The following is a 27,043-nucleotide window of genomic DNA, read 5'->3' on the forward strand; positions in this document are numbered from 1 at the left end:
TTCACTTAAGGTGCTCTGGATCTCGAGTCTGTAGTATCTCAGGCCCCACTACTCCTTTACTGGGTTGTATCACAGAGTCTCCGACCCAGAGAGTCGATAGAGGCTGCTTTAGACTACGGGGGGTGCCAGGTTGCATGTTCTCCTATGGTGTGATATCTCTGCCACTGCCACTCCCCCACTGGGTCAAGTCCCAGGGAGTACAGTACTGGGATTTCTCCTCTGTGGCCCGCAATTTGACTCACTGTTCTTGAGTACGCAAATGTAGCTGTACTGGACTCGGTGAATTCACTGCTGCTGCCGCCGGTGGCAATATGGCGCTGCTGTTACACCCTCGGCCGTGAGGCTGGCGTATTTTTTCTTCTCTTTTTTTGAGTTCCACTCTGAGTCCCTGCAGCGTGTGCTGAGCTCAGCCACTGGGAGCTTTAGATGCTCCCTGCGCCGAAAGATCCTGCCTGGCTGTTCCGCAGCGGCTCACCTCGGCTTGCTGTAGCCGTCCGGTGAATTTGCTGCTGCCGCTGGCAGTATGGTGCTGCTGCTGCGTCCTCGGGCATGAGGCCGGTGTATCTCCTCTGTGGCTCTGAGCTCTGTTCTCAGTCCGCTTTCACTCTGGAGCCTGGTGTTTTTTTTGTTTCTCTGGTGATGGTGTTTTCTGACTGTGAAAGGCGCTGATTTTGTGGTAATGGAGATTGGTTGTTAGTGGGGCTCTTAAGCCCCGCTTTTCTCGGTCGCCATCTTCCCCTAGTATTTTATTTTTATGTGGAACATTTTGAAAATGGCATACATTCAGATTGTGCTTGGTACCCTGAACAACTTTATAAATTCAACTTTGTTGAGATGGACTATTTATTTGTTTTTGGAAGTGGAGATTGAACCCAGGGACTTTCTAACTCTGAGCTATACCTCAGCCCTATTATAATTAATTAATTAATTTTTGTGGTACTGGGGATGGAACCTAGGGGTATTCTACTTCTGAGCTATACCCCCAGCCCAAATTTATTTTTTATGTTTTTGGTGGTATTGGGGTTCCTTAAAACCCTTCTACCTCTGGGCTATACTCCCAGACACCTATTTTTATATTTTTATTTGGAAACAGGGTCTCTTAAGGCAGTGAGGCTGGCTTCGAACATGATCCTCCTGTCTCTGCCTCCCAACCTGGGGATTACAAACGTGCGCCCCATACCCACCCAATTTTATTCTTTTATTTTGTTTGTTTGTTGTTGTTGTTTTGGTGGTACTGGGGTTCCTGGAAGCCCTTCTACCTCTGGGCTACACTCCCAGACCTATTTTACATTTTTTAAATTTGGAAACAGGGTCTCTTAAGCCAGCGAGGCTGGCTCCAAACCAGTGCGATCCTCCTGTCTCCGCCTCCCAAGCGCGGGGATTACAAGCATGCACCACCACATATTCTTTTATTTTGAAACAGGGTTCTCACTAAGTTGCAGAGGACCTAAGTTACTGAGGCTGGCCACGAAACTGCAATCTTCCTATCTCAGCCTCTCAAGTACTGGGATTACAAATGTGTGCCACCATCCCTGGCTGAAACAAATTTCTAAAAGACATAAACTAGCAAATCTCACTCATTAACAAATAGCCAGACTAACCTTACAGTTTTAGAGAAATTAAACTTGTTAAAAATCTTACAGAGGTGAACATTACTCTGTTACCAAAAGTAGATAAAAATATTCCAAAAAAAGAAAGTACAGACCAATGAAAAAAATTTTTTTCTTCCGGTACCAGAATGGAACCGAGGGGCATTCTACCTTTGAGCTACACCCCAGCCCTATTTCTTATTTTTTTGAAACAGGGTCTCACTGAGTTGCAAAGGGCCTCACTAATTAGTGAGGTTGTCCTTGAACTGCACTCTTCCTGTCTCAGCCTCCCAAATTCTGGGATTACAAATGTGTGCCATCACGTAATTGAACCTACGGGCATTCTACCGCCAAGTTACACCCTAGTCCCCCTTTTTGTTCAAAATTTTTATTTTGAACAGGGTCTAAATTGCTGAGACTAAGTTCAAACCTGTGATCCTCCTGTCTTTACCTCCCAAGCACTGGGATTACAGGTGTGTGTCAATATGCCTGGCTCTTAGCCGGAGCCAGCCGGCAAAAGTATGGGTTCTGAAAAGAGGTGTGCGGATGAAGAATTTGATTCTCAGAATGTTTAATTTATTCTAACGTAGGGGGGGGGTGCCATCCTACTATCTCTACTGACTGACCCCTGCTCCTGGGTCAGTATCTCTATTGGTCGACGACCACTCCTGGGTCAGTATTCTCTATTGCGCTGACAATGGGTTTGTTTTTCTAGAAGTATTTATACAGTTACAGGTCAATCAATATCCTCATGCTGTCACCACCAGAATACAATACAGACCAATCCAAAGCACATACATTACAGATAGGTTAATCAGCACCCTCGTGCCACCACCATTTGATCTACTCCGAGACCTGAATTTCCCATGACCCCAAACCTTGTTGACTCTGGGTGGAGGACAGTCAGCTGAGTCAGAAATATTATTTTAAGGGAAAGCCTTAATGGCTCCCCACAGCTCTTATCATGAACACAGGTGTAAAATTCTGAACAACATTTAGCAAACGGAATCAAACAATATATAAAAAAGATTTAAGTTGGGCATGGTGGCACACACTTGTAATTCCAGTACTTAGGAGGCTGAGACAGGAGGATCGCATGTTCACAGACAGCCTGAGCTACTTAGTGAGACCCCGTTTCAAAATAAAGAATAAAAAATAGGGCTGCAGGTGTAATTCAGAGATAGAATCCCTCAGGGTTCAATCCCAGTAAAGAAAAAAAAAAAAAAGGATTTATTCTTTCTGTGTGTGTGTGTGTGTGTGTGTGTGTGTGTGTGTGTGTGTTACTGTGGGTGGAACCCAGGGGCTTTCTACCTCTGGGCTATATTCCCAGACTTATTATTTTATTTGGAAACAGGGTATCATTAAGTTGCTGAGAGCCTCACTAAGTAGCTGAGGCTGGCTTCTAACCTGTGTGATCCTCCTGTCTCAGCCTCTCAAGCGCAGGGATTACAAGCAGAAAAGGGATTTTAACAATATGGAACTTTAAAACAAGATTGGTTTAACAAAGCTGGGCGTGGTGGCACATGCTTGAGGCTGAGATTGGAGGATCGCGGTTCTTGGACAGCCTCAGCTACTTAGAGAGGCCCTCTGCAACTCAGTGAGATCCGGTTTCAAAATAAAGAATAAAAACCAGGGGTAGGGGGTGTAGCTCGGAGGTCAAATGCCCCTGGGTTCCACCCCCAAACCTGCAAATAAATAAATAAATAAGAATAAAAATATGGCTAGGGGTACAGCTAAGAGGAACAATGCCTCAGGGTCCAATCCCCAGCATCGCAATATACTGGACTCAATTAACAACTAATTAACGTCTATAGATTGAGACAGCAATAAAAGTACAGATAGGCTGGGGGGGGGTAGAAATTGCCAAAATGAGTCGGGCGTGGTGGCGCACACCTGTAACCCCAGTACTTGGGAGGCTGAGACGGGAGGATTGCAGGTTCAAGGCTTGCCTTGGCAATTTAGGGAGGTTCTGTTTCAAAATAAAAATAGGGCTTAGGATGTAGCACAGAGGTAGAATTCCCCTGGGTTCAATCTCCAATACTTCAAAAAATAAGTAAAAATAAAAATGCATGGATTATGTTGATTTCAGGTTTCCTCTTTTCCAGTAGCGCCGTGGGACGATGCTATAGCTGTCTGGGTGTAGCTCCATTTCAGGTGCTGAAGGGCGTGAACGCCATTAACTCCTCGGGAGGGTGACCCGGCCCGCTCCAGCAGAGTGCGAAGCCCCACCCCTCCCTTAAAGTGGTCAATGGTGCACTTTCCTTTGCGTGCGCGAAAGGACAACTGCAACCATCCAGACTCGAGCCTGAGACACCACCACATCTGCCAAAAATATCCTACTTCGGGGTAGGGGCAGTGATGAGTAAGCTGGAGCACGATAGGGTCCAGGTGCAGGAATCCGTAAAACAGACACAGGATCCCGCCCTGCGTCCCACTTCCGGTAAAGCAGAGCGAGTGCGCATGCTCCCGCGGTGCCCTCGGTTTTTCCCTCCGACTCCGCGCACTTCCTGTCCGGCCGCTCCAGGTTCCTCCGCCCCGCGCTGTGGCCGGCGCTCCGGTCCGCTGCGCGCGTCGCGGTCCAGTGCCTCCCGGGTCGCGTCCGCAGGGGAAGGGGGAGTGCAGTCCGCAGCTCCTGTTCTAGAGGCTGAGGGGGCTCTGAGCCCCCCAGCGCCGCCCACTGATGAGTGGTCGTTAGAGGGTTTAGGCCTGAGGCGAGCCCCGGTCCCCCAGCGACCTCGCGTGGGAGCGGAGGAACCCGAGGCTCGGGCTTGGGGAGGACGCAGCGTCCCGAGCCGCACCCCGTTGCCCTGTGTCTGCTTCTCCAGCGCGGACCCGAGCCGTGAGCCTGCCAGCTTCTTTCGCAGCCCCTCGTCCCGCCCGAGCCGCCCTCCCACCATGCCTGCGGGTGTGCCCTGGACCACTTACGTGAAAATGCTCGCGGCCAGCCTCCTAGCCATGTGCGCGGGCGCCGAAGTGGTGCACAGATACTACCGGCCTGACCTGGTGAGTGCAGGCGGGCCGCGCCCCCTGCCAGGCCCTCCGCGCTCCCCGCAGCCCAGGGGCCGCATCTGCCCCGACCCTAAACTCTGATGGCATCCCGACCCCTCTAGAACAAAGCGCGGCCCCAGAGGTCCCCCACAGTGTGTCCCTCCTACCTTGGCCGGTGCCCACCGTTTCCTTCCTTGCAGCTTCTCCAACACATCGAACTTAACCCTACCCCAGAGCCATTCTTTCCTGTCTTGCTTTCTTCCAGATCATGGCTTGGTTTTCTTTTTCAAAGCTTAAGTCTTTGCCCAAGTACTCCCTGCAGCAATGAGGGTTCGTTCGTTAGCGTCCAAAGAAGTCTTTCCTTCTAGCTATTCCACTTAGGCCTTTTGTTTCCATAGAACAAATGTAATTTGCTTGCTCCACTAGAATGTAAGCTCCTTGAAGGTTTGTGACTGGTTCACTTTTGTATTTCAGTCACCTAGAAGAGAGCTTGGAATGTAGCACATGATCAATACATATTTGTAGAATGAAGAATGAGTGAATATAGGCCTTGAGGGGAGGGAGAAGTCTACCTTGATGGCATTTACAAGCATTCATTGAATTCGGAACTGGGAATTAAAGAGGCTTTTCAGACCTGGCGTGGTGGAGCATGCCTATAACCCCCATACTTGGGAAGCTGAGACGGAAGGATCACAGGTTCAGGGGCTGCCCCAACAATAGAGCAAGACGCTCTTTGCAACCTAGCCAGACCCTGTTTCAAAATGAAAAAAGGGCTGGGGTGTAGATCAGAGGTAGAATGCCCAAGACCACACACACAGGAAAAGATGCTTTTCCAAAAAGCATTAAGGTCTTGAGGTAGGGATGAAAAGTATGGTGCAGCCGGGCGTGGTGGCGCACGCTTGTAATCCCCGCACTTGGGAGGCAGAGACAGGAGGATCGCACAGGTTCGAAGCCAGCCGCTCTGGTTTAAGAGACCCTGTTTCAAAAAATAAAAACTTATAAAATAGGTCTGGGAGTGTAGCCCGGAGGTAGAAGGGCTTCCAGGAACCCCAGTACCACCAAAAAAAAAAAAAAAAAAAAAAAAGACTCCTCCCCTCACCCACTTAAAACCACCTTTCTCTTGTCTACTTCCTGTTTCTACCATTTACTGGTTGGTACACACACAGACTGAAATACAGAGTTGTGGAGTGTTTTTCTCCATATAAATAGAAATTCATAAACATTTCTCTGTAACTTGTTTTGGTTAACATGTATATGAATAGACATTCATGTATATTAATAGTATTTCTTTTTTTAATTTTTTGCAGCACTGGGATTGGATGCGAGGGGCATTCTACCTCGGAGCTACACCCTCTCAGCCCTGTTTTTTATTCTTTATTTTGAAACAGAGTCTCACTGAGTAGCAAAGAGCCTCACTAAGTGGCTGAGTCTGTCCACCTCCCGTCTCCCGGCTAGTTCGTTCTTTCTTTCTTTCTTTCTTTCTTTCTTTCTTTCTTTCTTTCTTTCTTTCTTTCTTTTTTTGGAGGGGGAGCATTTGAACTGCTGAGGATCAAAGCCAGGGGCCTTAAGATGCTAAACCAAGTGCTCTACCACTGAGTTACACCCCAGCCCAACCACTGGACAGTACTGTATAATACAGACAGTCCACAGATTCTTTGCTCCATCCCTTGCTGACATTTAGGTGGTATGCAGTTTTTGTACAATGCTGTAGTGCTCTTTCTTACCACTTTAGACTGCTTAAGTTCTACTGAAGCATCAAGGACACTTAGAGGAGACGGAAAGTGGCAGAACTTTCCACAGAAATGCAGTTCAGTCTCTAGCTTATGCAGGGGTAGCTATCAGTGGCCCTGATGAAGGAATGTTTAGAATTTGGCCCTGGGAAATTGACCTTTGATTCACCTATCTCATTAAAATTGAGAATGTGCAGGGGCGATGGGTCACCTGCACTTTGAGAAGAGGTACCCTAAAGCCACAGTTTCTAGAAGGGGCATGCTGAAAGGCCCCGGGCCGCCTCAGTCTCAGTGGGCACTAACATTGGCACTGTGGCATCTCTGTAGGAGCTTAAAGGCCACAATGGCTGTGTTTATGGTGCCCTTTGTTTTACTAACATTTAGGGAAATTATGGTTTTGTTTCTGGGGTTTTGTTTTTGGTTAATGAACCCAGGGACATTCTACCTCTGAGGACACCGCCAGCCTTTTCTTTTGTAAGGTCTCAGTAATTGCTGAGGGTCTCACTAAGCTGCTGAAACCAGCTTCAAACCTGTGATCTGCTCAGCCTCCCATTTACTAGGGTTATAGGCATGAATTTATGTTCTTTTTTTTTCTTTTCTTTTGGTGGTACTGGGGTTCCTGGAAGCCCTTCTATCTCCAGGCTACACTCCCAGACCTATTTTATATTTTTGAAACAGAGTCTCTTACGCCAGCGCGGCTGGCTTCGAACCTGCGCGATCCTCCTGTCTCCGCCTCCCAAGCGCGGGGATTATAAGCGTGCGCCACCACGCCCGGCGTTGAATTTATGTTCTTTACCTAATCTTTTGGAGTTGTTCCGGCTGTTGCTGTTAATAATACAACAATCATCAACCACTTTGTTTTTTTTTTAAACAACGCTTTACATTCTGACATCTTACAGGTTTTGGTAGAGTTTGGAGTTGGAGCAGAGGAGACCATGGTGGCTGCTAGGTCTGTGCTCGGTGCTGCCTGAAGGGAGAACTGTTAAGGGTGCTTTGTTCTAGATCATAATAGCAAAGAAAGCAACTCTTCTAGTTGATTAGGCTAAAACCTAGTAGTCATATTTCCTCTCTCTTAAACACTTCAACATATCCCATTGAAGAGCACTTTGTACCAGCTGCACTGACAGCCCTGCTTTTCCTCCAGTAGCAAGGCAGTCCTGACTCAGGACCTCTGCGCTTGAGGTTGCCTCTGCCCGAAACACTCCTGGATAACGATAGCAGCAGGACCTGCTTCCTCATCCTCCTTCAGGTCTTGCGTCAGCCTCCCAGCCAATAAACTTGAAAAGATGCTCGGTGTCATTCACCATCAGAGAAATGCAGACGAAAACCACAATGAGAGGCCGCTTCATCCCCACTATGATGGCTGCAATAAACATTCAGGCGTGCTGGTGCTCGCTTGTAATCCCGGTACTTGGGAGGCTGAGGCAGGAGAATCGCAGGTTCAAGGACAACCTCAGCAAGCAGTGAGAGACTCATGAAGCTAGTGAGGCCCTGCCTGTTTCAAAATAAAAGTAAATTAGGGCTGGGGTTGTAGCTTGGAAGTAGAGTACCCCTGGGTTCAATCCCTAATGCCACAAAAAATAAAAATAAAACATAATAACGGGTGGTGTTAGTGTGGTAGAGTGGCACACATCTGTAATCCTAGTACTTGAGGGACTGAGATAGGAGGATCACAGGTTCAAGACTAGCCTCAGCAGCTTAGCAAGACTCTCATTGCCCGGCATGGTGGCTTGTGATCCCAAGCATTTGGGAGGCTGAGACAGGAGGATTACGGTTCGAGGACAGCCTCAGCTACTTAGATTCTTTGCAACTCAGTGAGAGCCTGTTTCAAAATAGGGCTGGTGATAAAAATAGGGCTGGTGATGTAGCTCAAAGGTAATGCCTCTGAGTTCCATCCCCAGTACTGGTAAAAAATAAATAAATAAAAAAGAGCTGGGGATATAGCATGGAGGTAGAATGCCTCTTGGTTCATCTCCAGTACCCCCCCCCCCCCCACACACACACACAAGTGCTGAGGGTTTAGCTCAGAGGTAGAGCACATCCGAGTTTACTCACTGGTAAAATACACACACACACACACACACACACACACACACCATCCTACCCCAAATGGGCGTGGTGACACACACCTGTAATCCCAGTAATGAGAGGCTGAGACAGATCACAGGTTTGAGCCTGGCCTCAGCAACTTAGCTAGGCCTATTACAACTTAGTGAGACCCTATTTCAAATTGAAAAATAATAGGGTGTAACTCAGAAGTAGAATGCCCCCGCGTTGTCTCTGGTACCACAAACAAAAACAACCAAAAAAATAAACTAAGTATTGTCAAGGCTGTGGAGAGATTTGAGCCCTTTGCACTGCTGATAGGGATGTAGACTGGTATAGCTGCTATTAAGTTTCTTTTTAGGGTGTTGAAAATGTCCTGAAGTATACCGTGAGGGACTCAACTCTGCATGGGCTGTACTTGTGTATGCTGCTGAGGATGCAACCCCGGGCTTCACGCATGCCAGACAAGCACTGCCACCAAGCTACACTCCAGTCTTACACTGTACACTCTTTTTTTTTTTTTTTTTTTTGGTGGTACTGAGGTTCCTGGAAGCCCTTCTACCTCCGGGCTACACTCCCAGACCTATATTATATTTTTATTTGGAAACAGGGTCTCTTAAGCCAGAGAGGCTGGCTTCAAACCTGCATGATCCTCCTGTCTCTGCCTCCCAGTGCGTGGATTAGAAGCGTGTGCCACCACGCCTGGCTATGACTTTTTGTTTTGAAACAGATTTTTACTAGGTTGCTGCAAGTCTCAACACATTGCTGAAGGCAGTCCTTGAACCTGCTATCCTCCTCTTTCAGTCTTCCAAGTACTAGGTCTCCCCACCCAGTACTGGGGATGGAACCCAGGGGCATTCTACCTTTGAGCTATATCCCAAGCCCTATATTTTATTCTTTATTTTGAAGCAGGGTCTCTCTGAGTTGCAAAGGGCCTCACTAAGTAGTTGAGGCTGTCCGCAAACCGCTGTCCTCCAGTCTCAGCCTCCCAAATGCTGGGATTGCAAGCGTGCGCCACCACGCCTAGCTCCCGAGCCCTATTTTTTCTTTATTTTGTTTGTTTGGGTTTTTTTGGTGGTACTGGGGTTCCTGGAAGCCCTTCTACCGCCGGGCTACACTTCCAGACCTATTTTATATTTTTTTATTTGGAAACAGGGTCTCCTAAGCCAGCGCGGCTGGCTCCGAACCAGCATGATCCTCCTGTCTCTGCCTCCCAAGCGCGGGGATTACAAGCATGCGCCACCACACCCGGCTTATTCTTTGTTTTGAACCAGGGTCTCACTGAGTTGCAAGGGCCTCATTAAATATCCGAGGCTGTCTGTAGACCGTGAACCTTGTGTCTCAGCCTCTCAAATCCTGGGATTACAAGTGTGCTCCACCATGCTGACTTGAAGTACTGGATTTATAGTCGTGTACCACCATACCCAGATTTCATGATTTTCTTGGCAACTATCTTCCAAAAAGCGGAACACACACACACACACACACACACACACACACACACACACACACACACACAATTTGCTCATTGCTTTATCCATTACACTTAATTAGTACTTAGTATTTTTTAATAAATGAATTAATTCCTCACAGCTACTTCCTGTTCCAGATGCATGGTGGAGTCAGTAAATAATGCAGGAATAAATTTCCAAATGTGGAAAATTTTGCTCACACATGCCTGTAAGTTGAAATTGATGCAAGCTCTCCGTCAGTGAGTCCTACAGTATTAGTTTGTAAGACATTGGCAGGATGATGGATGGCTAGAAAGGGATTAAATTAACGGAGGCTCTCATATGAAAGGTTTGTTTGTTTATTTTGGTGGTACTGGGGGTGGAACTCAGAGGCTTTCTACCTCCAGGCTATCCTCCCAGCCATATTTTCTATTTTATTTGGAAAAGGGTCTCCCTAAGTTGCTGAGAGCCTCACTCAGTAGCTGAGGCTGGCTTCGAACCTGTGCAATCCTCCTGTCTCAGCCTCCCAAGCGCGGGGATTACAAGTTTGCGCCACCACGCCCGGCTACTAAAGGTTTATTATTGAGAAGTAAAGCAGGGGATTTTTGGGCTTTACCCTTTAGTTTAAAATCTTAACGGTCACATTGAATTACAGTCTAAGAAAGCACTGGCATTTGTTTTTTGTTTTGTAGACAATACCTGATATTCCACCAAAACCTGGGGAACTCAAAACAGAGCTTCTGGGACTGAAAGAGAGACAGCACATTGAGCACGAGCCTCAAATTTCTCAGCAATAGAAATCTCAAAATACAGCCATGCCAAGAATCCTGTGAATAAGAAGTCTTAAATATGTATTTTTAACTTGAGTCAGATGATTTGTCCCTAAATACTTTATCCAATGCTAACTTCAAAAAGAGAGGTGCTCAGTAGATATTCGCTGATATGATGACATCATTTTATTATGTTTTGACCAGTATCTCTTGAAAATACCAACTACTTGGATATGTTTTGGAAGATATTTAATTTTGAATATTATGGAAGAAACAGTATTTGCAGTGTCTCCTGCCATTATTATTCTAGATTATTTCTCTGAATAAGTGACTATTGTGGCTAATAGAAATTATAGAGAATAATAAAAGTGATATTGGCAAATTCATATGGTGTGTATTGTTAATATTTTTCTAAATATTGGAAAGTTCTGTTTGTGCTAAACTATATTAACCAGTTAAGCCTCAAGTTTTCAATTTGTTTTCTATTTCAACAAAATTGACACAAGTGCATTTAAATGTTTGGAATCATAATCTAGAGCTTATATGTTGTATTAATATTATGGTTAAAGCTGGGCGTGGTGGCACATGCTTGTAATCTCCGAGCTTGGGAGGCTGAGACAGGAGGATTGCGCAGGTTTGAAGCCAGCCTCCGCTGGCTTAAGAGACCATTTCCAAATAAAATATAAAATAGGTCTGGGAGTGTAGCCTGGAGGTAGAAGACCCCTGGGTTCCATCCCCAGTAACACACAGAAAAAAAATTATGGTTATAATTTATTATATAACTATATATATCCTTAAGTTTTTTTTTTTTTTTTTTGGTGGTACTGGGGTTCCTGGAAGCCCTTCTACCTCCGGGCTACACTCCCAGACCTATTTTTACATTTTTATTTGGAAACAGGGTCTCCTAAGCCAGCGCACGCGGCTAGCTTCGAACCTGCGTGATCCTCCTGTCTCTGCCTCCCAAGCGCGGGGATTACAAGCGTGCGCCACCATGCCCAGCTATCCTTAAGTTTTTATAGGTGATACACCTCTGGGACAATGAAAGAAAATTGATTAAGATGTTTAAAGTTTCAGGTTCTTTTGGAATTGTATAACCTAACAAAATTATAACATTTGCGTACAAAAAAATTAGAATTGGCATTTAATTTTTTTATATATTTAAAAATAACTGAAAAATTTGAGTGTTATGAACTGTGTCTCCTAAAAAGATGTGGAAGTCTTGACCCCTAGCACCTGTGAATGTGACCTTGTTTGGGAATAGGGTCTTTACAAATATAACCAAGTTGAGAGGAAATAGCAGGTAATGATGGAGATACAGGAAGAACATGACATGACAACAGAGACCAAGGATTGAGGGCCACTTCCAGAAGCCTGGGAAGTTACCACGTGCTGGCCTCAAATCTGCCACTCCACTATCACGGCTTCCCAAGTACTGTGATTATAAGCATGCTCACAGCACCTGCCTCAGAATTTTTTATTTAATAATAACAAATGTAATGTCTTTTATTTAGAGTAATGTAAACATTGAATATGCTCAAATTTCTTAAATATCTTTATGTAAAAGTCAGTGGATTAGGTTGTGAGAAAAATATAGATCTCTTAGTCATGCATTAAATAATTATAGAAAATAAATAATTGAATCATCATTGTCTTATATGTGACAAGAACTTTGAAACATGTAGATTATGCTGCAAGACAACAGAATGCATTAAAATATGCCGGGCGTGGTGGCGCACGCTTGTAATCCCCGCGCTTGGGAGGCGGAGACAGGAGGATCGCGCAGGTTCGAGGCCAGCCGCGCTGGCGTAAGAGACCCTGTTTCAAAAATATAAAATAGGTCTGGGAGTGTAGCCCGGAGGTAGAAGGGCTTCCAGGAACCCCAGTACCACCAAAAAAAAAAAAAAAAAAAAAAAGAATGCATTAAAATATATAAATCAAGCTGGGCATGGTGGCACACGCTTGTAATCCCAGCATTCAGGAGGCGGAGACCAAAGGATCACGGTTCACGGACAGCCTCAGCTACTTATGCAAAGCCCTTCACAACTCCGTGAGACCCTGTTTCAAAAAAAAAAAAAATATCAGATTTTCATTACAAATTTCCAAGTTATAAAGTACTACCAACATTCTCAATATATTTCTATTTGAATAAAACAATTTAATGCAATTTTACTCTATAGTAAATGGTAAACTTTGTGTTTATTTGTAAGTTTTGTGCATTTGGCATAAATGTTTGGGGTTTTAGTAATTTTTTTCTTTTATTGGTGCATTGTAATTATACATAATACTAAGTTGTAGAGTCATAGGAACATACACGGACACATCTCATGGAGCATTTCCTTCTGGGTTCCACCCAACCCCTCATCTTCCCAGTACATGTCTTTGAGATTGGCATTGGTTGTTTAATATGTATAAAGCACTACCACATTGTATATAACCTCCCCTCTCCTTGGTTTCTTCCAATCTGGCTTCTCTATCTTTTTCATGAATACTTGAGTGTGTGTGTTGGCACTGGGATTGAATCCAGGGACACTCTATGGTTGAGCTACATTTTCCAGCTGATTTTTTTTTTTTTCCCCTTAGGTACTGGGAATGGAACCCAGGGGCATTCTACCTCTGAGCTACACCCTCAGCTCTATTTTCTAGTCTCACTACATTGCAAAGGGCCTAATTAGCTGAGGCTGTCTGAACCTTGATCCTCCTTGTCTCATCCTCCCAAATGCTGGGATTATAAGCGTGTGCCACCACACCCAACTTCTGCAGCCTATTTTGAGGCAGGATCTAAATACAATTTTACTTGGGGGCTAAATTACATAGGCTGGCCCCAAACTTGTGATCCTCCTGCTTCAGCCAGCCACCCAGTAACACTAGGATTACATGCATGTGCCATTCTGACCAGCTAACATGGAAACATTTTAAGAGCAGGATTCACATATCCTGGTGTTTGTCTCTTTGTCTCATTAGGTAGAGATGGTTGAGGGACAATGCCACAGAGGTGAAGTGCTCTTCTCTTTACATCCTGCTTTACGGACACACATCATCATTAATGATAGTAACCTTCTCTTGGGTCGGGTAATGTCAGTGCCAAGTAAAATTTTCCAGCTTTTCTCTTTCCATACTCTAAAAGGGAGTCACTAAGTCTAGCCCATACTCAGAAGGGCTGGGGATGCAGCTCAGTGGTAGAGCTTGCCTAGCATGAAGCCTTGGGTTCAGTTCCCAGCAGTACACACACCCACAAGCAAAATGAAGATAAAGCCCTACCTCCTTGAAGGACAGGTAGTTATAGATATTTGCAATTCTATAAAAAGGCAAGGAATTCCACCTATCATCCCAGTTACTTGGGAAGCTGAGTCAAGATTGCTAAATTTTTTAAAGAAAAGAGACCAAGACACAGGATTAAAATATCAAGTGCCAGATAGTTACATTAAAAAATAAATAAATAAATAAAACAGGCAAAACACGGAGTATGTGGGGCCTTTTTTATTTTTATACACATGACAAGATTTTACACCAAGAATAGTCAGTTAAATAGTACAAATTTACATTCATGAGGAATGTTAAAAAAAATTCAACTAAAAAACCCACTTCTTCCTGTGACCCAGAATCCCAACATTTTACAGTGCAGGGGAGAAGGGGGCCAGGGGGAGCATCCAAAACAAGGCTCTCCCCAAAGAGCGACTTAAATTTCACATTCCTTCTCCACGCAGGATCCAATGGTGAGAGTATAATTTACAACTCATCTTTTTCAACTGTAGATTTCTGTGAAAACAAAAGAACCAGAAGGCATTAAAAGCTAGCAGAATCCTCAAAGGTTTATGTATATAAAAAAACTATTTAAATGGTCTCAGCCTATTTTCCAGTGTTTCAGATTTAGTTGTTTATCTGCAGAAAATTTAGAACTCACCAAGATCCATGGCTCTTGAACATAAATAATCACAACTGAAATAGCCTAATGTGCTATAAAGTGACAGAAGCCAGTAGCAAGAAGTATGGAAATGTGGGCTATGGATAAATCAGCCTGTTTAAAAAATACCTCCAACAATGGTGACTAAAATGAGATTATATTCCATTTTAGAGAAAAAATATTTGCTCAAGCTTTTGAAGTTGATATCAGATACCTGTTTTCTAAACAGATTTCTATAAGATAAACAGTCCTACTCTGCGTCAAGTAAAACCCTGCCTAACTGTAGGAATAGTGCAAGCCACTCTTTCCGACATACCTTTTCTGTGTCCTGATCTTCCTCGTCTGTTCCTGCATCCAAGTCTTCGTCTTCATCTTGCTCCGTGTCTTCTGCTGCGTCTTCGGCTGTGTCTTCAGGCTCTTCTTCTGGTTCTTCTTCCACCTAAGGGCAACATTCATGAACCTATAAATGCCTTGGAGGTATTTTCATTTTGATCATTTAAATGCCTAAGATCATAATGAATGTCACTCTAGTTTACTCAGAACCGGAGTAAATCCTCCAGTTAGTCAATGGTAATGCTAACAAGGGGAGGTTGATGAAAAGATGATATAAAAAGAGATTTTCCATTACGTTTGAATGCAATATACATTCAATGAATTCTTTCAAAAGGTAGGGATTAGATAAATGTCTCAAAGCTACTTCAATCTTGAGACCCTTATTCATTTTGAAGAAGTGTCACAAAATTGCTGAGGCTGGCCTCAAACCTGATCATCCTATCAAGTACTATGATTATTCTTTATTCACGTATATTTTCTTGGTGGTACTAGGGTTTGAACCCAGAGGCACTCTACCCCTGAACTCCACTGTCAACCCTTTCTATATTTTGTGAAAGGGTCTAAAAGTTGCCCCGGTTGGCCTTGAACTTGCAATCCCCCGACCTCAGCTTCTCCAGTAGCCGGGATTACTTGTGTGCCATGCCCTCAGTGAGAAGCCTATTGTTAAAACCTATGGGGAGGTTAGGTACAAACCTTTGCTTCGGGGTCAATGTTTAAACTGAGGCGAAGCATTCTTTCTATCCTATCTCCATATGCTTTAGTGTCTGGTAGAAGATATCCTGAACGAAGCGTTGCTGTTTCAAACAAAACCACAGCAAGATCCAAGACTGTCTTGTCATCTTCATCTTCCTGACATGGAAAAAGTTGCACTTGATTAATGTCTTCCATGAACACAAAAGACAAGTCAGATGATGATTACAATACTGCTTACCTTAATTCTCCGAAGCATGTCTCTGATCAGCGGGTGTCTGGGATTAATTTCAAATGTTTTCTTCTGACTGGCATAATAACTATTAAAAGGACAAATTGACATGAACAAAATATCAAATCATAGGGCCATATTTCCTTTATTCTAACCTTAATAATTACAGAAAATAACTCTTGAAAAAGTAAAAAAGTGCTTATATTGGTGTGTGTGTGTGTGTGTGTGTGTGTGTGTGTTTTACTCAGAATTGAACCTAGGGATATCCAACCTCTGAGGTACACCCCTAGTTTTTTTTTTTTTTTAATTTTTGAAACAGGGTCTCAGTTAAGTTGCTGAGGCTGGCTGCCAACCTGTGATCCTCCTGTCTCAGGTTCCCAGTGCTGGGATTACAGGTGGGTGTATACTATCAACTTTTTTTTGGTACTGGAGTCTGAACCCAGAGGCATTCTACCACAGAGCTATACCCGCAGCCTGATTTTATATCTTATTTGGAAAAAAGTTGTTACTAGGTTGCTGAGGCTAGCTTTGAACCTCCAATCCTCCATCTCAGCTTCCTAAGTACTGGGATTACAAGTGTGCACCATCACACCTGGCTTATTCTTACTATCTTAATTATAACCCTGCCTTCCCGAGATCTGGGTCTCACTCAGATTAACACTTTCTTTTACTTGAGCTTAGTTTCCCGCACACTCTGAATGTGTCTTTACATTCTTAGTCATGATCATTCTCCCACCTACAGCTTTAAACTTGGTAGACAGGAAGAACAACAGCGATACCTACTCTGTCATACCTATCATCTATGTAGGGATAATAAGTGCTCAAATGTTTGCTAAATGGAAGGTAACTTCCTTTAATTAAACACTTAGTGAAATTGACAGGTGTTTTGAATGGTTATTATACTGTTGCAAATGGATAGAAGATAAACTAAAACAATATTCTCCACTTGGAATTTACAGTCAGGAGGTAAGACATAAAAAAGACAGCACTTTAACACTTTTTAAGTACTATATATTGGTGAGCCAAAATGCTAATTGCAACATCATTCTTCTGAAACCCTGTTTCAAAATAAAGTAAGGCTGGGGTATAACTCAGAGGTAGAATACCCCTGGATTCTATCCCAGTGTCACATGGACAAAAACAAAATACTATAGAACAATAAAATCATGAGTCCTAGACTTAAAAAAAAAAAAAAAAAAAAAGCAAGACAGGAGGTTCCAGGTTCATTGGCCAGCCTCCGTTATTTAGTGAGGTCCTCCACAACTTAGTGAGACCCTGTTTCAAAATAGAAAGAATAAAAAATAGGGCTGGGGGTATAGCTCAAAGGTAGAATGCCTCTGGGTTCAATCCCTAGCAACACACACACGCAGACACACCCCAATCCATTGTAGAATTCCCTTCATCAACTTGCTATCCACCTAGTACACCGCCTAGTTCAGTGGTGGACAGGTAAGCGGTCAGCTTTGTGTAGAGGCAGCTGTTCTCTCCTAATGACAGTGGGACAGGAGCTAGGCCCTGGCAGGGCTCTCCCCAAGCAGCTTACTTTGTGGAGATGTCCTTGCCCGTCTGGTAGGCCTGCGCTTTCATGATCCTTTCCATGTTGCCAGACCACCCATACTGGCTGGCCACAAGAGCACACGGTGACTCTGTCAGACGCTGAGATACCACGGCCTTCTCAATCTTAGGATAAGAAACCAAAAGTGAGAACAGATGCAATACCAACAGCTACGTTCATTCATCTTATCTTTCTAATACTTCACTGCTTAACACTGTAAATAGGGGGTAGGTCATAAAAAGTAGCTTTCGTTCAGAATTAGGAATTCTCAACAGACACTGTTTAGGTCTGAAATTTTTAGTCATAAACACTTAAACATCAACTCTAAAAACATGAAATCAATTTAACTTACAAAAAAATGTTATTACAAAAGCAGTATTAAAACTACAGAAAATATATGTAAGTTTCACACATGCTAGGCAAGAATTCTTATTATACCCCTAGCTTTATTCTTAAGATTTTTTTTTTTTAGTGGCCACAACTAAGCAAATGAATCTGTTGACAAAACACTATTTTTCTTTTTCTTTCTTTCTTTTTTTTTGGTGGTACTGGGGACGGAACCCTTCTACCTCTGGGCTACACTCCCAGACCTATATAGTATTTTATTTGGAAACAGGGTCTTTTAAGCCAGTGAGGCTGGCTTCGAACCTGCGCAATCCTCCTGTCTCCACCTCTCAAGCGCAGGGATTACAAGCGTGTGCCACCACGCCTGGCCAAAAAAATGCTATTTTTCTTTAAACAGAGTGTTAACATTTTCTCTCTTTATAATTTCCAGAAGAATACCTTGTCCTTTAGGGCTTTATCTTTCATCCAGTTGAGAAGAGGCTCAAATTCCTTCTCAGTTGCTTCACGACTCTCCTTAGTTTTCTCACTTTCATCAAACTTCACTCCTTCCTTGGCAACATTCTGAAACCTCTTTCCATCAAACTCCGGAAGGGCCTGGATGCAGTACTCATCCACAGGTTCTGTGAGGTAAATAACTTCATAGCCCTTTTTCAGAAGTCGTTCAACAAAAGGAGAAGATTCAGCCTACAAAATTAGAGGAAGTAAGAAAAATTCTCCAAGTCTGGCCTTGGCTTATTTGTCTATCCTATTATAGCTGCGTGTACACAGCATTATTAGCTCCATCTGAGACGAAGAATTAGGAGGTGACTGTCTTGTCATTGACAGACCAGGCCACAGAGCTACTTCAACCACACAATTAACTTGTCCTTTAATTATTTTAAGAACTGGTTATAAATTCCCAGCTACATACCAACATCTCTGTCATATGTTCATCTCACCTCTTTTCGGCTGGACCCAGCCATGAAGTAGATTTTGTCCTGTTTCTCCTTCATTCTTTCCACATACTGGTCTAGACTAGTTATGTCAGTGGCATGATGAGAAGACTGGAACCTAAGAAGTTTAGCAAGACGTGTCCGATTTGAGTGGTCCTCAATCACACCGAGCTTGATGTTGGTACCAAATTCTTTCCAAAAAGTATCATTGTATTTCTCATCAGCAATCTTCTTGATCATGTCCAGAGTTTTACGGACAAGCTTCTTCCTAATCACCTAAATAAAAAGAAAGGGTAACTGGTTAGGAGTTCATCTCGAACCTCTGAGAATGTAAGAGATCTGGAAAACAGTGCTGAAAGAAGACGGGGCACCATTACTGCCACGGACCAAAGGGGCAAAATGGCGGAGCATGTAAGTCAGAGTGTGTTGAAATTCAGCTGTCAGTGGAACAGTCACAAAAGTGCTTTTAATGTTAGTATTCGTGTTTTAGAACTCACTGATACTCCATCTAGGAGCAAAACAAAATTAAATTAATAAGTCTTTTAAAATATTTTCAATAAAAACTAGAGCCTTCTAATTGTGAAGATGCTGGGAGAATACTTTTCTCCCCCCCAGCACTAGGGATTGAACCCAGGGCATTCTACCTCCTAGCTACACCCCCAGCCCTATTATTTTTTATTCTTTATTTTGAGAAACAGGGTCTCACTAAGTTGTGGAGGGCCTAAGTAGCTGAGGCTGGCCATGAACCCGGGATCCTCCCGTCTCAGCTTCCCAAGTACTGGGACTATAAGCGTGTGCCACCATGCCTGGCTGAGAATAGATTTAACGAAAAGGTTTGATAGGTGGGTAGTTGTGTGATAAAGCCTTTATGTCCTAATGTTAATTGTAGGTATACTGACTGATATACAAAGGTATTCACTGCACAATTTTGTCAACTTTTCTATGAAATTTTTATCTGATAATCTCAGAGTGAAATAAGTTCTTCAGAATGGACAAAGACTAGACTCAAAATCTAGTTGCTCCACAGTTGGGGTCTGTCCTCAGACCACAACCAATGAACAAAGTGGCCAGTCTCTTCCCAGGGCCCTCACCTTAAGCAGCTTATGTTGTTGAAGAGTCTCACGGGAAACATTCAAGGGGAGGTCATCTGAGTCCACCTGCAGATGGCAAAAGGTTTTCCAGTGAATACTGGACAAAAGCAAAGCCAAACCCCAAAGCCCAAATACTGCTAGACCCCTGCTTCAATTTCCCGGTCCCTCAATCTTCAGATACTCACAACACCCTTGACAAAGTTAAGGTACTTAGGCATCATGTCATGGAAGTCATCGGTGATGAACACTCGGCGCACGTACAGCTAAAAAGAGACCAGGAAAGTTACTTTTCAGAAATCACGCTGTTGGATTTTAAACTCAGTTTATATTATTAAAAACCCACCTTAATGTAGTCACTCTTCTTAGATCCATATTCATCAAAGAGTCCACGTGGAGCAGAGGTGGGTACAAATAAAATTGATTTGAAGGTGACTTCCCCTTCAGCAGTAAAGTGGATATAAGCCATGGGGTCATCACTCTCCTATGAAAGTCAGTATTTTAGTCATTAAGAGGCACAGAAAAAGTGCAAAGGCTAAGCAATCTGTCATGTATAACAAGCATTCAAGCAGCAAAGAAGTCCCATATTACACATACATACCAGAAAAAAGGGGGGTGGTAGGAGGTGGCACGGAGAGAGGAAATGACTAAGATTGCAATTCTAACTGGCTGGGAAAGGTTATTTTGATGACTGCCAGTAACATTAGTCTATCTGGTAAACTCAAGAAAAGATGAGCTGGGTGTGTCTGGCTCTTAATCCCAGTACTTGGGAGGCCGAGACGGGAGGATCACAGGTTTACAATCAGCCTCAGCAACTTGGTGAGGCCTTCTGCAACTTAGGTAGACCCTGTATCAAAATAAAGAGTAAAATAGGGCTGGGAGTATAGCCAATGATAGAATGCCCCTGGGTTCAATCCCCAATACCACACACTCACACACACACACAAAGGATTATGGAGTCTAGGTTCTGTATGTATGAGTGGGGAAGGAAAAACAGCACCCTGTTCAAATGACAAAGTCATATATACCTCTTCAGGAGTGTTCTACTCCTGAAATAATACTATTTTTTGGTATAGTGGGTTAAATAAAGTATTATTAAAATTAATTTCACCTGTCCCAATTTTTATTGTTTTTTAAAAATTAAGTTACATACGTAGTTCACATTATTTCTAATAATGTTGTCCAGGTATATTAATAAACAATAGAACTTTAAAGTTCATGGAATCAAAACTGGAATCAGACCAAGTTTCAAGTGCTGAAACTTACAGGATATGGAAGAATAAAGAACAAATATAGTCACAAAATATTGTTTTATGAGCTGGGCATGGCGGTGCATGCTTGTAATCCCAGCATTCAGGAGGCTGAGACCAGAGGATTGTGGTTCATGCCAGCCGCAGCTACTCAATGAGGCCTTCCGCAACTTAGTAAGACCCTGTTTCAAAATATGGAATAAAAAATAGGCTGGAGGTGTAGCTCAGAGGTAGAATGTCCCTGGGTTCAATACTAGTACAGCAAAAACAAAAACAAACAAACAAAAGAATTAAATAGGGATCCGTAAAAGCCAAGAGAAATACCATGCAAACAGATCTAGTAATTATTCCTAGACATTTGACCTCACAACACCTTTGATGTTAAAAGCAGGCTCTTTAAAGATTTAACGTTAAAAGCCATTTAATGACATTTTATGTTTTATGGGTTTGTGGTGAAACACAAACATCTATCCGTGCAGGCAGTTCTTAATTTGATTTGTAATACAGACAATCTTGGCAATCTAGTGAAACCTATGAACCTCAGAATTTAAAAAACAAGCCAGGCGTGGGGGTGCATGCTTGCAGTTCTAGGACTTGGGAGGCTGAGACAGGAGGATCGTGCAGGTTCAAAGCCAGCCTTGCTACCAAGGCTCTCAGCACCTTAGCGAGACCATTTCCAAATAAAAATATAAAATTGGTTTGAGCAGGTATAGCCCAGAGGTAGAAGGCTCCTAGTTGCATCCCCAGTACCAGACACACAAAACAAAACAAAACAAAACCTAAAATATACAGGATTTAAAAAGGAAACTGTTTAGCCATAAAACTGTTTTAAAACATTTTTAACTTTGTAAAGTTTCATTATTAAATTAAGATCTAAGCATGGATCCAGAAAAAATCACTACATTTTAAAATAATGAACAGAATTCTAGATTTAAGTAAAAATGGCGTATTATATTATAACCCGAAGACACAATTCCTACACAATATTTACCTTTGAAAATGATTTGTAGAAAGCTTTATATTCATCTTCTTCTACTTCTTTTGATGGTCTCTGCCATATTGGCTTGATATCATTCATAAGTTCCCAATCCCACACTGTTTTTTCAACCTGAAGTTATAATATTTGGTTAGTATCTCTTAGTACTTGTGAAGTTACTATAACTTCTGTAGATTTCAAAAGAGTACAGTTCCTGGCCAATGGACCAAGTATTTAAAAGCAAAGTCTTTCTTCTCAATGATTAGATCCAATATTTAATACAGAAAGGCAGTAGGCTAAGTTGTGACTGATAAAAAGCCCACTCAAGCCGGGTGTGGGGCGCCCACTTGTAATCCCAGCATTTGGGAGGCTGAGACAGGAGGGTGGCCGTTCGCCGGCAGCCTCAGCTACTTACTGAGGCCCTGTTTCAAAATAAAGAATTGCCAGGGCATCTTAGCAAGACTCTATTTCAAAACACAAAGGGCTGGAGATGGAAATCAGTGGCAGAGAGCCCCTGGGCTCAATGCCCATTGCCTAAAAACAGGCCGCCAGGAAAAAGAATTTAAAAAACCCAAACTTCCCACAAATCAGGCGGTACTTAAAATGGGCTTGCAGGTTTCTCCTTCTCTACTAAACAATAATTCAAGCAGAGAGAAGCATCCAACTCACTTTTTTAGTCTTTGGCTTCTTGTCCTCTTCTTCTTCTTCTACGGCAGCTTCGTCGTCAGCTTCTTCTTTTTCTTCCTTTGCAGCTTCTTCTTCTTCCATGGGCTCCTCAACAGTTTCAGTCTGTCGAGGTAGAAAATGCAATATGGTAAATTCAATAATTTTGATTTTGTCTACAGAAAATAAAATGACATTACAGCTTAAAACCAAGCTTTAGTAAGAAAATCCCAAGCATCTACGCTGAAAAGAACACTTAACCTTCATCCTGTTAGTGTTAACCATTTAAATATGTGCTATATAAATATGAATTTATTTATAGACTTACCTTGCTACTCCATACATAAATAGGGAAGTTTATGAACTGTGAATATTTCTTGACTAGATTTTTAATTGTATCCAATTCAAGGTAGTCAGATGCTTCTTCTTTTAATACAAGGCTGCAAGGAAAAAGAACTGTTTAGACACACTCAGGATTTAGAAGATTTGATTCAGTTCTTTCTCAGTACATTGATAATGCTAATAGCCAACACTTCTGTGAGATCCAAGATGTCCCTCATTATTCATGTTTAAAACTATAGCACCAATAGGGTTTGTGAGCTAAATATACCACATATGAGAATAGTGTAACAAAGTCTTCTCAGCATTCCCTCAAAGTGGAGAATATTCTTGGTAGAAAATGAAAATGTTCCTTTCAGAATATGTTGGGTGTTTCCATTTCTCAGGAGGAGAAAGCATTCAAACATTTTAGAGAAAAATGGCAGCCGGGCGTGGTGGCGCACGCTTGTAATCCCAGCATTCGGGAGGCTGAGACCGGAGGATCATGGTTCACTGACAGCCTCAGCTACTTAGTGAGACCTCTGCAACTCAGTGAGACCCGGTTTCAAAATAAAGAATAAAAAATTGGGCAAGGGGTGTAGCTTGGAAGTCAAATGCCTCCGAGTTCCATCTCAAGACCAGCAAAAAAAAAAAAAAAAAGGCATTGCATGTACTCTCGTGGCTATTATTAGGATAATCTAGAAATCAAGGTGATTATTGTAAGTGAAAATTCCTAATAAAAACATTAGTTCCTTAAAAACCCTAGAAATTAGTCTGAATTGTTTCTTCTTTCGTCTTGCAGTGCTAGAGATTGACCCCAGAGCTTCTGCTGCTGAGTCTAGATAATTTCAGCACTGACGATTGCAGCACTGCCTACTGTTCTTACTCCCACGTCCACAAATCTCTCCACCACCACCAAGGCTTTTCTTTTTGTTTGTGGTACTAGGGATTGAATCCAGGGGCATTCTACCTCTGAGCTACACCACAGCCCTTTTTATTTTTTTGTTTTGAAACAGGGCCTCGCAAAGATGCTTAGAGTCTTACTAAGTTGCTGAGGTTGGCTTCAAACTTGTAATCCTCCCGTCTCAGCCTCCCATGTACTGTGATTTTACAGGTATAGAGCATCATGCCTGGCCCCTACCATACCTGCCAATAAGTAGATAGGACATAAGACGGTTTAACATAGTGATATGGAGTGAATGGCGAGTTCTGTTTTTAGATGCAAATGGAAGCTGGTATTGGACATCTTAGAGATGTGTAAAAGGCAGCTAGGTACATGAGCACAGAGCCCACAGTGGATCTAGACAAGAGGTTGGTAAATGATATCTGGTACCCATAAAAACTCATATTGGAGATGGGATTGGTGGCGCACTTGTAATCCCAATACTTGGGAGGCCAACAGAAGGATTGCAGGTTCGAGGACAGCCTCAGCAAGTAATAAGACTCTCAGCAACCTAGTAAGACCCTGTATCATTATAAAAATAGGGCTGAGGGTGTAGCTCAGAGGTATTATGCCTCTGGGTTCAATCCCAGTACCAAACCAAACCAAACCAAAACCTTATACTGGGACACATCTTCACATGTTGTTTATGGCTAGCATCAAGCCCAAACTGCAGCAGTGTGATAAATGACAGGCCATATAGCCCACAACTAAAACAATACTAGCCAGCCCTTTATGAAAGTTTGCTGACTCTCAATCTAGACTAAGAGTATGGACTTGAGAAGGAGACCTGAAGACACGGCAGTAGGTAAGAACACATGAGGACAGAGATGAGAAAAGGGCCAAAACATTTAGGAAATGGACAAAGAGGACTTTTAAAAAGACACGCATGGTTATGGATGCTGGGCACTGAGCAGACTGCTGTGAGAGCAATAAGAAGTAAATTTTGCAGAGAAAAAGAGAAAAGCCAAGACAAGACAGAATCTACTGATGGAGCAATGGCAATTAATAAACCTCTTGAATCCAGTGGAATTACAGAAAAGGTTCAATGGAGAGGTGGATAAAATCACAATACAGTGAGCTGGCCAAGTCCTACACAGAAGGTGAAGAAAGGCAAAGGCAAGTCCAGTAGCCCTTTCACATCTGTGGGCTTTACATCTGACTCCTATCAACCAGACAACAAAATGCTACGTTATTGCTAACTACTTCTGTGTAGTTAGGCCCACAAGGGTTATTTATGGTTGTGTCTATACCAAAAATATAGAGACGTTTTGTCATTTGTCCCTTAAACAATACAACTATTTCCATAGCATTCATACCATATTAGGCATTATAAATAATCCAGAGATGATTCAAAGACTGTGGGAGGATTTATGCAAGTTATACACAAATACCGTGCAGTTTTATATAAGGGGCTTCACACACCCACACGTGTGTCCTAGCTTCTGTGTATATGTGTGTGTGTATGTGCACGCGCGCATGCACATGCCCTAGAATCAACCTTCAGCAGATACTGAAGAATGATTATATACTTTTTTCAAGACTGTAGAGGGGGAAGAGAAGAGTATGTGTCAGAAAGTAGAAGGGTGGAGCACTACCTGCCTTCCTGTCCTGCTCCCACAACATTTGAACATTTAACATTTACATGTTGCGGGGAAGTGACGTGGGAGGGAAAGGTTGACTTTAAGCATAAATTAGTCCCTACCCCATCCTTTAGTCTCTGAGGAGGTAGGATGAGAAAATAGATGGGAAGCAGATGGACCAACTTTGGGAAAAAATGCAGATCATCTCTTACTGAAGTGGGAAAGATAAAAGGTGATGTTTTATCAGTTAACATTTATTGGATGCTAATTTCATGATCTTATTTAGTCCTTACACTTTTTTTTTTCCTTTTCAGTACTGGAAACTGAACCTAGGGGCATTCCTACCTCTGAGTTACACCCCAAGCCCTTCTCATAATGGTACAGCAGCAGCTAATTTCATGATTGGAACATCTCACACTCCGTTCTTCCTGTCAAATATAAGAGGAAGTCAGGAGGCAGGACCCTGACTGTTCTGTCCCTTCCCCTTTGCTCATTCTGAAATAGTTTCTCAACTAGGTCTTACCCTTACTTCTAGAACATCAAACATGCTCTGTTTTCTGCCAAGAGTATCTGAACCGACATCACTGTGTTAGAACTCAAGCAGCTGTGATTATAGGAGTGTGCCACCAAGCCTGGCTTTTGAAGATTTCCTCACCACCAAGTTGGTAAAATTAAGAAAATGGGGGCGGGGAGAGACTACTCTATGTCAATCTACTACAGGTATTTTTTTCCCCCTTCAGTGCTGGAAATTGAACCCAGGGCCTAGCATATGCTAAGCAAGTACACTATCACTGAACTATATCCCCAACAAAGAGTATAAGAGCTGTCTCATCTATATAAACAGTAATTACTCTCTTAAAAAAAATCCAGCCAGGCCGGGCATGGTGGCGCACGCTTGTAATCCCCACGTTTGGGAGGCAGAGACAGGAGGATCGCGCAGGTTCGAAGCCAGCCGTGCTGGCTTAGGAGACCCTGTTTCCAAAAATAAAATAGGTTTGGGAGTGTAGCCCGAAGATAGACGGGCTTCCAGGAACCCTAGTACCACCAAAAAAAAAAAAAAAAAAAAAAAAAAAAAAAAAAAATCCAGCCAGGCATGGTGGCACAATCCTGTAATCCCAGTCCTTAGGGGGCTACACACAGGAGGATCTCAGGTTTGAACACTGCCTCAAAGTGTAGTGAGACTCTTATCAATGTAGAAGGCCCTGTTTCAAAACAAAAAATAAGGGCTGGGATGTAGCCTGGAGGTAGGACGCCTCTGGGTTCAATTCTCAGTACCACAAACAAAAAAAGATCAAATTCTAATTTAATTTATAAGTATATTCAAATGTAACATTTTCTTCCATGGTGGAACTGGAGATTGAACCCAGGGGCATTCTACCTCCAAGCTATACCTCTAGCCCTCTTTTTTATTCTTTAGTTGCAGCTGAGGTTGTCCTGGCACCTACAATCCTCCAGTCTCAGCCTCCAAAGTACTAGGATTATAAGTGTGAGCTACTGCTCACACTTTTCGACCTCAGAGTTATACCCCTCTGTTCTATTTTCTATTCTTTACTTTGAAACAAGGTCTCACTAAGTTGCGGAGGGTCTAAGTAGCTGAGGCTGTCCACAAACTATGATGCTCTGGTATCAGCCTCCACGAACCCTAGGATTACAAGCATGTGCT

General features: G+C 42.9%; 2 protein-coding genes and 2 long non-coding RNA genes across 4 annotated transcripts; 1 reads left to right on the plus strand and 3 right to left on the minus strand.

Annotated features, from left to right (window-relative positions):
• Positions 1-4,484: 4,484 nt before the first annotated feature.
• UQCC6 (ubiquinol-cytochrome c reductase complex assembly factor 6) lies at positions 4,485-10,601 on the plus strand (the record flags this gene model as incomplete). The annotated part of the gene is made up of 2 exons (XM_080706132.1): positions 4,485-4,592; positions 10,497-10,601. The coding sequence occupies 2 exons, from the start codon at positions 4,485-4,487 to the stop codon at positions 10,599-10,601; spliced, it is 213 nt and encodes a 70-aa protein (XP_080562258.1).
• A 3,699-nt stretch (positions 10,602-14,300) lies between these two features.
• Positions 14,301-18,802, minus strand: HSP90B1 (heat shock protein 90 beta family member 1; the record flags this gene model as incomplete). Its single annotated transcript, XM_080704806.1, has 7 exons — positions 14,301-14,330; positions 14,792-14,914; positions 15,502-15,657; positions 15,740-15,818; positions 17,274-17,410; positions 18,069-18,314; positions 18,569-18,802. 7 exons carry the CDS (start codon positions 18,800-18,802, stop codon positions 14,301-14,303), a joined length of 1,005 nt encoding a protein of 334 aa, XP_080560932.1.
• Positions 18,803-19,672: 870 nt separating this feature from the next.
• On the minus strand, positions 19,673-20,022 carry LOC308269980. The gene is made up of 3 exons (XR_013961694.1): positions 19,997-20,022; positions 19,839-19,916; positions 19,673-19,719 (listed from the first exon to the last, which is right to left on the minus strand). It is a non-coding gene; the product is annotated as an uncharacterized lncRNA (long non-coding RNA).
• Positions 20,023-21,890: 1,868 nt separating this feature from the next.
• On the minus strand, positions 21,891-22,931 carry LOC308270585. The gene is made up of 3 exons (XR_013961695.1): positions 22,868-22,931; positions 22,546-22,665; positions 21,891-22,008 (listed from the first exon to the last, which is right to left on the minus strand). It is a non-coding gene; the product is annotated as an uncharacterized lncRNA (long non-coding RNA).
• Between the last annotated feature and the right edge of the window lie 4,112 nt (positions 22,932-27,043).

The sequence above is a fragment of the Muscardinus avellanarius genome, assembly GCF_963383645.1.
Source record: "Muscardinus avellanarius genome assembly, chromosome: 11".
Lineage (NCBI taxonomy): Eukaryota > Metazoa > Chordata > Mammalia > Rodentia > Gliridae > Muscardinus > Muscardinus avellanarius.